Source organism: Cupressus sempervirens, chromosome 5, assembly GCF_028749045.1.
Source record: "Cupressus sempervirens isolate cs-2001-9-10 chromosome 5, ASM2874904v1, whole genome shotgun sequence".
Taxonomy (NCBI): domain Eukaryota; kingdom Viridiplantae; phylum Streptophyta; class Pinopsida; order Cupressales; family Cupressaceae; genus Cupressus; species Cupressus sempervirens.
This window is the reverse complement of record NC_143122.1, coordinates 201,718,491-201,731,175: the sequence shown is the minus strand read 5'-3', so window position 1 is coordinate 201,731,175 and position 12,685 is coordinate 201,718,491. Positions and strand designations below refer to the sequence as shown.

Below are 12,685 nucleotides of genomic sequence, written 5' to 3'. Positions count from 1 at the left end.
TACCCATCTACCTACTATTATACCTAGCACTCAATTCTAGAGCTAACACGTCCATAATACAAAAGATGAGAAAATTCTTCGACAAGGCTTGGTTGAAAAAGATAAAGTTGCCCTCGTATCATGGGAAATTCAAAAGATGCGTAAACCTAAAGAATATGGTAGGGTAGCACTCAAAGATCAAAGATGGAAAAACAAAGCACTCAAGGCCAATTTGGTTTGGAAAATACTTAAAAAACCAAAATTAAAATGGGCCAAGGTTCTACAAACTAAACATCTCGACATTAATGACCCAACAAAGACAATTAAGATTGATAAACCACCAAAGGGATTGTAGGCGTGGAATTTATGATGAATTATAAATCAGTAATCCTTAACTATGTGTCATGGGATATATGAAGGAGACAATGCACTGGTTCAAGAAGATTCTTGGGGATCACCTAAGCATAGGCAACAAGATAACAGTAGAGCACACCACAACATACCTCAAACTACAATAGGGAAGTAGAGTCAAGGATTGTGTAGACTTTTCTAAAATGATGCGATCACAAAAAAGAAATAATGCAATCGCTAACGTCTAGTTTACAAGGCAACCCAGACCAATCTAATTGAATAATATATTAAATAGCAAATACAAAATCACTAGAAAATGTCGATTCTAAAGACTATTACAGCCACCTAGAATGACGAATAATCTTGCTCGTAAGCATTCCCATCATCTTGAATTCCAACAACAAATACAAAGAGTCGCCAATATTGCATATAAATATCAAAGGTGTTATTAAGAAGTTGGAAGAAATCAACACATGTTGTCAATGAACCATGTCAAATAATATAAGACACGTCATCATCTTTATCAGTGCCATATCAAGTGACTCGACAATAATAAAGGCGCAAATAATAAAGTCTCTTTCGAGGCTGCAATAAAATGACACGAACACGGTGCTGAAAGTTATACACAGTGGTACAAAATAACAGTACTTTCTTGATCAGTCACCACATGTCAGCAGTTATATCTTATTAGTTATTTATGACTTATGAATTTGGAATTGTTCATTGTTGGGTTTAAATCTTTGACAATTCTTATTTATGAATTTGAAAAAGTTCGTGATTCAAGATTTATAAGGGTGTAGATGGGAGACACTTCTCTTCACAACAAGCAATTGACATGAGAATATAACAACCGGGTTTAAAAAATTGTTCAATACTAGAAGAAAAAAATAGAAACTTGATAATAATATTTGCTAAAAACTTACAATTTTACTCGATTCTAATATTTCTAAAATCTTTTTTGTAGATTCATGGTGGGAATTATGGTATTGGCATGCCAAATCTTCAAAAGATAGCAATTTGTAGTTAGTCTCAGTCATGTAATGCTTCTAGGTGTGAACAGAATTGGAGTGTATTTGAGAACACCCATGCGAAGAAGAGAAATAGGTTGACTCTAAAGAGTCTCAATTATTTTGTTTGCATTTGATATAACCTTTGACTTCGCACGAGAGAGGTCAAGGGTGTTTCACATGAGTCCATTGACTTGGACAAAGTTGATCCATATGATGATTGGAGCATCAATGAAGAGGATGATGGTGATGATGTCCTCCTTACTGAAGAAGTTATTACAGATTTAGAGAGATGGGCAGCAGCCTTGGCTGATTCCAGTGAGATGGAGAGTGATGAAGACGAGGACTTTGCTGTTGGAGAAGAAGAGTCAACTCCTTTAGATACCTCATTGCATACTAGTTCAAGGCATGATAAATTGAATTATACTAGTAGAGCAAGGAGAAGTATTTACTCTTTAGTTTTCTGGCTTTTTACATTCGGACATATTATTAAATCTATTTTGTAAACATTTATAAAATTATGCTGCTGTTATACATTTCAAAGTTTATAAGTATGATGATATTTCAAATATTGAGCGTTTGAGATTCATATTACATGTGTAATGTAACGATTATGGGGCTCTTTATGTTCTCTAAATGCATTAATTTCTTTTTGCTTTTATGTAAACTATGATTTTTCTCTTTGCCAAGTTCTTTCACAAGACCAAGTCCAAGTCCAATTTTTTGTTTTGCCGAGCCCATGGAGAGACCCAATTTTTACACTTTGATTTGAACAAACTTGGGAGGAGAAAATTTGGTTTTTTGGCCATAACTTTTATTGTAAACGTAATATCAAAAAAGTAAATACAATTCTAGACACCCATTTGGGTCCAACAAATGTTAAAATAAGGGTGGGTTATTTTATACGAAACCCTTCAAATTTTGACTTGTTTTCTCACTACAGCCCTAACTAGGACTTCGTACTTGTTTGTAGTAAAATGGGCATAACTTGTTTCAAACATAATGAAATTCATCCAAACCAAAACCAAATGAAATTGAACTCATTTATCTTTCCAAAAATACCATGTGCAGCTTGTACAAATGTTATATCGTACAAAACACTTCAGCAGGACTGTCATAGCAAAAATCTGGAAGTGGCAGTCACTAAATGGATCGTGCCTCCTCCAAAATCCAATGAATTTGAACGAAGAAAAAACAAAAGAAAGTAGATTTAATTATCTGTCACTCCCAATCAGTTTTGTAGCATCATGAATACGTACAAATTATAGTTACACCGCCCAAGGGGACGGCAGAACAAAGGGTCAAATTTCTGGGACAAGTGGGCAGAGGGGCCTTAATTTGGGGACAGCAGGGGGATGATAGGGAGACGGTGGCAGGGGACAAGGGGGGTTGTATATACTATACATATGGTACTTAAAATGCTAGATATGAAAAGATGTATTGCAATATAAAATATAGAGGAGTATATAGTTGAACATTGCATTGAATTAGAACATAAATAGTTGAATTGGCAAATATTCAACACTAGGACGTCTCCCCATCCTTGGCGGAGGTGACGAAATCTAGTGGCACCACTCGGGACAGGGGACGGAGTTCCCAAGTCCCCACTGCGTCCCCGTCTCCGAGACAAGTGGCAAAAAGGGGGGGGACACATCGCTGTGTTACTATGGTACAAACACATGCAATGCAAAGGAACAGCGAAATAGTACTCGAACTTTGTAGAAATAGATATTTTTATTATTTGGTTTCACTTCCACACTTCCATCCACCATCGCCCAATCCCTTAAGTTGACATTACATGACCTTTGAAAGGTATTACAACTATCATCAACCACTTTTCCAATTAGGATTTCATTGTGACACTTTATGCCAAACTAATCTCAAATGTTGCATGACAACAATGTGCAACTTTGACAACGTTTACAATTTTGCAATACCTAACACCAAATGACTCATCCTAGACTCGATACATCAAATGTATTAGAAGATCTTATTACATGTAAACAACTCAACAAAAACAAAAATTTCAACTTTTGCCCCTGGAGGCATGAGGATCAATGGATGCCCCTGCACCGATGATGAACCCATTTTATTATATATTTTGAAAATGTTAGGGTCACATTCTTAACATTCACAAGCCACGCTAAATTGCTGCCAAGAAGAAATCTTGCTAAAAACTAATAACTAAAAAATATCCCAAAAACATACGAACTTCAAAATTTCAGTATTTTTGAGCCGTTTACATCAACCATTTTTTCTTTATGGTACTTTCGGGGGTGGGGGAGGGGGATGCGGAATCCAATATTAAGAATAAATGACGAGGCACTGAGCAAGTTTTAAATTGACAGGCGAAACAGTCTACTTGTTAAAATGAATAACAATATTCAAAGCTTAGGGTTTTCCAAAAATCAATAAAACTGAGAATTAGCGTTTACAAAACCAAAACACTTTCACGGATTAGGGTTTAGAATTTAATCATATGCAAGAACCAACATTATGGGGATTTCCCTACTTGAGGATGTTACGATCAACATTCTAGTGTGGTGTGAAAAGAGAAGAAAAGCGTGAATGAAAAGAGAAGAGGATGTGTGTGTGATGTTACTTGATACTGTTGGTGGCCTGGTTGTAGTGAGGTTCCCATATCGTCAAAAGATTGGTCCAAAGCGTGCCCCAGATAACGGCATCGAAAGGCGCTGAGCCAGAGTGCGGGACGCCTGGATCACCTTGATAACCTGGTCCAAATATCTTATCCATTCCAACGATTTTTCACCGATGCCTGTACTGTGAGGACGACCAAATAGAGAGTTTTCATATATATTACATAGGAGACTCTCGTCCTAAGTGATACAAAGGTTTTTGAATTTATATTTATTTATTTATTTATGTATTTATAATTGTTATTTATCCTTTTATTAATGTTATACAATTGCATAGGAGACTCTCGTCCTAAGTGATATAAAGGTTTTTGAATTTATATTTATTTATTAGTTCCAGGAAACTAATGGAATTATGAAGTTTCATATTAGTTGCATAATCTAAAAATTTCAAGATACATTAAGGGCCCATTTGGTTGGTGGAATATGATGGGAATGGTTATTGAGAATTAGAATATGTTTTTGAATTCTTTGTTTGGTGCGCGAAATGGGAATAGGGAATAGGATTATGTATTCCCATTTTAGCCCAAAATGAGCATAAGTCCATTCTTAACAATATCAGTTATTGGAATGGAGAATAGGATTTGGCTAGAGGATTCTTAATTTGTGAATTTTTTTAATTACAGGGACTGACCGATCTAGTGGAGCCTGTGGTTAATGGTATAATCAATGCTGTGAGAGATTTGTATGAAGTCGGTCTTAGAAATTTTGCAGTAATATTGCTTGTTTTGGTTGCAATCCTCAGATCGACAAAACGTCTTGCAATTCCAATTTCGATGAATTTTTGGTTCTTCATACAACATTATTGACGAAGGGCATAGAAAGGTTGAGATCAAATTGCAAAGATTTGTCTATCATAATTACAGACTTGGCGCCTGCAACTAATTATATTTTCTCCAATCTTGCAAATTACAGTATTTGAAGATTTGTGGCTTTCTTGTTTCCAATTAATCATTTTTAAATCTAGAATTTCTCAATAAAGATACTCTTTTTTTAATATTGTGTGACAAGTTTTGTGGATTTGTTCGCTCCGTGTTGTGCAAGAAAAGGTGGGATTGATCTGTGTGCAGAAGTGGACGAAGTAGGAAAGCACGATTTTGACAAAATCGTGCAAGATACGAAAAACGGCCCTTAGCTCTCTCAATTCGCACAGAGGCTGTCACAATCCCTGTTCGAGGGTGAGAAGGCCAGGATAGCGGCATTGGAGTAGCAACACAAGAAACAACAGCAGTAGAAAATCTATGGAGGAGCTTCATGCAGCAGCAGAAAAGCCCTAATAATAGTGATTGTCCTAGAGTAATATTGATTGCCCTAGAATAAACTAAAGGATTGTCAAACAAATTCTCAAATAGATTTTAGGTGAACCAAATAGGAATGGGATTGTTATTTTCCATTCCCATTCCCTACTCTGATTCCCATTCCTATTTCCTTTTCTATTTTTCTATTCCTATGCTTGTCACCAAACAGGCCCTAATGTTAACAAAAGCTATATGAATTTGCATGTTTTTTTGGAATTGAAAAATACAATTTTTTAAAAATTGTATTGGCTCATGATGAAAAAGGCAATGGAAAAATTCATAATATTTTTTCCAACGTTTCTATTAATGAATGCATTAATTGCAACTTTATATTTTCCACATTTGTGAGAAGTGAATAAACTTTTTTTTTTTGTTAATTCTAACACCTCTATTAATGAAGGAATTAATTGCAACTTTATCTTTTTCACATTTGTGACAAGTGGATAAACTTTGAAAAAAAAATTATTTTTATCTTCCACCTCACAAATGTATCTAATCAATATTAATTATTCCTATATATTTTCCTTACCATGTTTAAATATATACTTCAATGCTTTATATTACTTATTTTAAATTTATTTATTTATTTTTGTAATTTGCATATGGATATTTTAATCAAATATAGAATTAAATATATTTCTTATTTTAAACATATTTATTATATTCTACTATTTTACATTTTTGCTCAATTTTTTTTTATACCATTAATACTACCCCTCAAACTTAGTACATATTTGGTACTTTGATTTAAGTAATCAACAATTTTTTTTAGTTAAATATTTCAACTTATAATTGAATTGGTAGAAATGAGTAGTTCATTCATATAATATAATTGTTATTGTTATTTATATATTTCTTAAAATAATAAAATTATTAATATTTTTCAAACTCTCTTCAACTCTCTCTATTATTCTACCTTTACTTGTCCTTATAATAACATATCCTTCTCTTTTTTGGCTCTCTCTTTGTATAACATTATATCTCATGGGCCATAGACATCCTTAATATCAACACTAGCTTAGTTGTATATATACAGAAAAATGTTATGAACGTTTCCATTTTAAAAGACACTTCAACATTTTCCACTAGTTCCTCACTAAACACAAAAAACTCATCTTGAACCATTTTTTTCCATCAGTAAAACACAGAGGCATTGACAAGATAGAGATCATTGCAAAAGCTACTTCAGTCAATCGTAAAAACGTGAAGGTAGAAACTTTGGCACATGCGCCCCTTGTTTATTTATGTATTTATAATTGTTATTTATTCTTTTATTAATATTATACAACATTTATGCATTCATTTTATCTATTTATTTATTTGTTACTTGTATGTTTGTGCTTTTTTTTTAAGCATATAGTTTATTTCTTTTTAATTATTAATTGTGAGTTTGTGTTCATAGGCAAAAATACATCTTATTATTATTTTATTTTATTTTTTCATATTTGATTGAACTCTCATATTTATCATTTTTATTCAGGATTGATGAACTACAAGCTTGTTATGTTTAGAGGAAGTCAATGTATACATTCTCATCTTCTAAAATATGTTGGATTGTAAAGAGAAATTATTTGTATCTACTCACTTCCTCTTTAAAGAATATAGCATACACAATCATTTCAAAACGTTTGCATCAATAAGGATTGTTGTCCTTAAATTTCATCTATCTTAAGAGGTTGTGAGGAGTCTTATATCTTGGTCTTACAACTACCTTGAAAAATTGTTTATCAATCACTCACCCTTCTAGATATTAAAAAAATAACAAAGAAAACATGGTACCTTGAACAAAGTGAGATAATGATTACATGTCACATAAATTAAGTACATGGTCATGAATTTGTCCATAATAATCAAATAGATCGCTAGAAATAGTAAATAGAAAACCTTAATTTCAAAGTAATTATCACCATGATAATTAGGAATGCTAATCGCACAACTTACCAAATTTGTTTTGTATTATTTGTGCATTGATCAATTATAAAGCTATACACTTGTTTTCTATTATTATTTGTCACATGTAATTATTACACCTTTTTCTATTAATTATAAGATAATAAACTATTAAAATATTATATTGTTCATTTGTTGACACATATACTAGAGTACCAAAGTTCATGATATAAGGCTCAAATAAATCATACAAAATTTAACCATACAAAGAGCATGTTGCCAAAACAACAAAATAGCATTGACAGCTATTCTATTTTAAACCATGTAGTCCATGGTAGGGGGACATCTAACCACTCAAGTTTGAGTCCCTCCTCTTGAATGACATTGTAAGGATTTGAGAACCATGCCTCCCATGGTAGAGTAGGGGGGAGCTTCCATAATAACCCATAACAAGACATGGTTGGGCATTGTTGTTGTTGACTATTGCAGGAGGGCTTTGAGGGTCCATGATAGTTGGAGCACTATTGGTGGAAGCCTCTTTTAGTTTCTTCCTCTTGATTTATGCCAAAAAAATGATTAAGAATGTAATCAAACTCAAACTCAAACTTGTCTCTAGTTTCAAGTTTATAAGGGATATTTTCCTTCCTGCAAATGTTGGTATAGTCCTTAATAACCTTCTACTTTAGCTTTCCAATCACCTAAAGATCATTAATGTGTATGCCTTTTCGAAAAAATTCAAAAGAGAAAACCCCTCTAAAGATTTTGTTCCTAATCAAGATCTTCTAAGGCTCTTGCCCTTGAGTGGCCCTAGGAATCCATTTGACTGCAAGGGCAATTCCTTGCCATCTCAGGTCCTTGAGTCAGAGACCCTCTAGTTATTTTCTTTTGATACACCACTCCAATCTTATTGCATGTTCTTTTTTTTCTTTTTTTCCCTTACTATCAAACCAGAGGAAGTTTATGATTATTTTCTAGACAAAATTGACGTGGTATGTTTAAAAGGTTAAGCTAAAGAATAATACACAATATATGTTGAGAGAATTTTTTGGAAATTTTGAAACCTTCCTGCCAAGGATAGATACTTTGTTTCTAGTTGGAGAGTTTCTTGTTAGTCTTACTTCTTGCCCACTTCCACATTGCATTAAGGTTAGGGTGAACAGAAAAGGGGATACCCAAATATCTAACTGTTAACATCATAATATTTTTGACACTTGAGTGCCAACACACTTAATCATATTCCACATTGGATGTCGAGTACATCATGCATGCCGAGTGATCTTCATGTGCCGAGTAATTTTTAGATGCCGAGTGAAGATCAGATACTTAGTGAAGATTAGATACCAAGTGAAGATCAAGTGCCGAGTGTTAACAAGTGTCGAGTGTTAACAAGTGCCGAGTGTTAACAAGTGTCGAATGTTAACAAGTGCCGAGTAACATAAGGTGCCAAGTAATATAATTTTGTTTAGGTGTCGAGCTATCCAAGAAATAGCATGTGTCGAGCATCAGCAATACTTCAGGAGCCGAGTAACTTAGTAGATCAGCATAAGAGTTTGTAATTGCACAAATTATGATGCAAACAGTTTTTACAGCCGACATAAGGTAAATCTCGAAGGATTTAATGATGAGATCGAATCTTTTATTTTTCCTATGCAATTTGCATGCAGCCAATAAGAAAAATGCTAAAGGCATGCAACCAATCAGCAAAAGATAAGTTTTGAGCGAAAAATGAAGATTGAATGTGGATCGTAGATCCATACCTAACCCTAAATCTTCAAATGTCTTTATAAGGAAGACGAAACTTCATTGTAAAGTGTAAGAGATGAGAGGTGTGAGAAGACATACAAGGGTTCGCAAGGAATTCTATTTTCAAAAGTGAGGATTATTAGATCATAAAAGGATCCAGATCAGAGAAAGCAGAACAAGTGCTTGCAATCAGCAATCAAGGATTGTAATCAGTCAGGTTTATTGTACCTAATACTCTCTAGCAATTGTATTAGAATAAAAATCCTATGGTGATAAGTTAGCTTAACAGCTATTTCGATAAATCCTTTAACTAGGTGATGAAATCCTTTAACAGGGTAACACTTCATGTTAAGTGTTTGAAAGCCTCTAACCAGGTCACTATTGACACAGTGTAAAGCCTTTAACAGGGCAAACCATCAGAAGTGGTTGAACAATATTGTTGTAGTAATTTTTGTGGGTATCATCCCCACCCCAATTTTACTTTCTTATTCTTGGATGGTTTATGGGTTACCAAATTCTAGTGCTAAGTGTTATTGATGCATGTGTTTTGTTACATGTTTATTTGATGTATTTACATGCATGCAATTTACTTTCAGTTAAGAGTTTTATTGGCTAAAATATGATACTTATGATTCACCCCCCCCACCCCCTCATAAGTACTCTTTCCATATTTGAATATTCCAACAATTGGTATCAGAGCTTAATCTGGGTTCTCTTAAAGAAAATCCTAACAACTTGGAGGAAAAGATCTAAAGATAGAAGCTTTCAAACTTGGAAAGATCATTGAAAATCAGGTGATAGATGTGCAACTTGCTTTGCATAGCTTGGAGGAATTCAGAAACAAGTTGAGAAACTCATTAAAAAGAAGGAAGGATCTAGCCATAGCTGAAAATGATATACACTACAAGGAGATTGATATCACCAACATATTTTTCAGTGGAGACACTAAAGAGTTTGATGTAGCAATAGTAGAACTAATGGAGAAAAACAAAATTCAAGCAGAGGAGATAAGATCTCTCAAGATGGAACATGAATCACAGGCCATAATGATATGTGAAATTACTGAACACAAGAAAAGAGCAGTTGAAGATAAAGTGATGTTGGAAAATGATAAAAGAAATCTTGCAAACAGACTTGAAGAAAAATGTACTGAACTGACAAGGATCTTAAACATGCAGATGGATACACTTGCCCAAATGATGAACCTTCATCATGAACTCAATGTAAAAGATATTGAGATCTCCACCTTGAAGATGTAGAATGAACAAATCCATAATGAATTGAACAGAGAAAAAGAGGTAGCGAAGAATCTCAATAAATCAAGTGAAGCCATCAAATATTTTGAATAGTTGCTGAAATCACCAAAATCTGCCCATGATACATCAGGACTAGGATACAATAGCACTGAAGTTGGAGAATCATCAAAAAGTGCTGAACAAAGAAGTGACAAAGGTAAGAATTCAAAACCCACTTGTCATTACTGTAATAAGAAGGGACATACAACTAATGTGTGCAGGAGCAGAAGATTCAATCAATCAAACATACCCAAAAGTTTCTATCACAAGTGTAACATGCAAGGGCATATGACACAAAATTGTAGATCCAATGTCACAAGGACTCAAAGATTTGATGGACATTGTTATAATTGCAAAAAGTATGGACATAGGGCATTTGAATGCAGATCAAAACCTATGTGGACATCAAATCAACCAGCAAAAATAGAAGGGAATGGAAGTCATTATCATTGGGATTACAACACCAGGTACAGTTGTCACTATTGTCAAGAATATGGACATATACCACAGAATTGTATAAGAACACATTTCAAAGGAAACTACAAAAGATGGTTAAATCAAACTACATGTTTCAGTTGTTTGAAAACTGGTCATATCAGCAGAAACTGTCCTACAAGATCAAAGGCACCCAAGATTGAAGATAACAAAAGAAAACAAAAGATTGATGTTGAAAAGATAAGAGGGCAAATGAATAAGACTTGGAAAAAGAAGGAAGAGTGCAACACATCAAGTGGAGGGATCACCTCACCCAACGAGTCAAGTGATCATACTTCACCAAACTAAGCACAAGAACTACACAGGACTGATATACAAAGCTATATCATACATCAGTCCCAAGACAAAGAAGCTAAGCAAAGTATAAATCTACATGAAACAAGATGTCAAGACAAAAACTAAATGTTGATGCCGAGCTGCCTTTGGATGCCGAGTTAAAACAGATCTGAGCTCCCAATAGCGATCGAGCTGAAAATTGATGCCAAGTCGGATAACTCCAATGGAAGCTGAGTAAAATGGAAATAATGGAAGCCAAGTTAGGTCAAAATTTCTTTAGAAGCCAAGTTGGCAATTGAGCATTCAATGCGATGAAATTAGGGTATATTATCGCAATTTCAATCAGTTTTTCGCATCGCGATCAAGAAGCAAAGGAGAAGAAAGAGAGCTGAGTGACTTCATAGCAAGAATCTAGTATTTCAAGCAGATTGCAACCTCATTCAACACATTTTTCATTGATCTAAAGGTATTTTCGTTTGTGCCAAGCGACGTAGTTTCATACCCATTTGTCGTATAAACCCTAGTTCACAAAAATGGCATCAAGTTCAAAGAAAACTCAGGAAAAAGAGTCATTTGAAGTCCAATTAGTTTCAAATGAAGTGAAGCAACTTGATTTCTGCCCTATTGCCTACAAAAATGACCGGAGCTCTCTCCCACATTGCCCCAAAAGTTGTAATGGTTCAAGATGTGAGGAAATGTTACAATTGCAAGGTAGGAGCTCTAGGAGACATGGAAATTAGACAAGCTTATGATAAACTATGTGTAGATGGAGTACTAAAAGAAGAATTTAAAATCGTTGAAAGGAAGGGTTTGACCCAAGTTTTAAGTTTTCCCCCCGTATTCAAAACTGAATGGATTAGACTTGTATTGAGCAGAATCCATGGTGGAAACTTGTGGTTAGAAGATATGCCCATCAAATTGACAAAGGAAATTATACATAGAGTAACAACGTACCCAACCCTAGATCGGTACAAAACCATAAGAAGTGAATCGAAGGAGGTCATTGAAAGGAATACTGGTGCACAATGAACAAAAGAGGAATGACAATTCATACCATACAGGATCCACTAGTAGAATTTGTTGTTAGAGTCATTGCTCACAAATTCTATCAATCCAGTAGACTCAACAGTGTACCATGCATTGCAGTAGATGTAGGTTACAAATTGGTGAAAAAGGATCATACTTATGATCTTGCAGAACTGCAATTGCAACAGATCAATGAAAACCTAGCTGCCATAAGAAAAACAAAGGGCACACAATGCAAATTTGGAGCAATTCTAGTTTGCATATTCTTTTATGTACAAAATGAATTTCCTTCTTTTGGTAAAGTAGCATGGAGGAAGGATAGAACCATCATTGCACAAATTAATGAATATATAGAGCAAATGGGAGAAAATTTTGATACTTTGATGACAAGCTATTTTGAGGATTTCAAGAAATCCATGAAGCAAAGATTAAGGATACCAGCTTCCTTAGTAGAAAAGCATACAAATGACATATGTTTCTTAGTTGACATAGATTTTACTTACATTCAAGCAATAATTCCAAGGGTAAGATGGCTAAGGCCATTTGGATATGAAATTAATATTGATGAGGCATCAGCAGCAATAACTGCATTATTGGCAGAGGAAGCAAATAAAAATGCACCACATTTTGGCACTTATGATGTGGTAAGATAAAAAATAAACATGGAATTA

General features: G+C 34.2%; 1 protein-coding gene across 1 annotated transcript in view; it reads right to left on the bottom strand.

Moving 5' to 3' along the window:
* The window catches only part of LOC149555110 (actin T1-like protein), a 46,333-nt gene extending 42,211 nt beyond the window's left edge, over positions 1-4,122 (bottom strand). Inside the window, exon 1 of the mRNA XM_089829118.1 lies at positions 3,940-4,122. Within this exon, the coding sequence (XP_089685244.1) occupies positions 3,940-4,091 (152 nt within the window). The 5' untranslated portion in view covers positions 4,092-4,122. The remainder of the gene's footprint in view (positions 1-3,939) is intronic.
* Between the last annotated feature and the right edge of the window lie 8,563 nt (positions 4,123-12,685).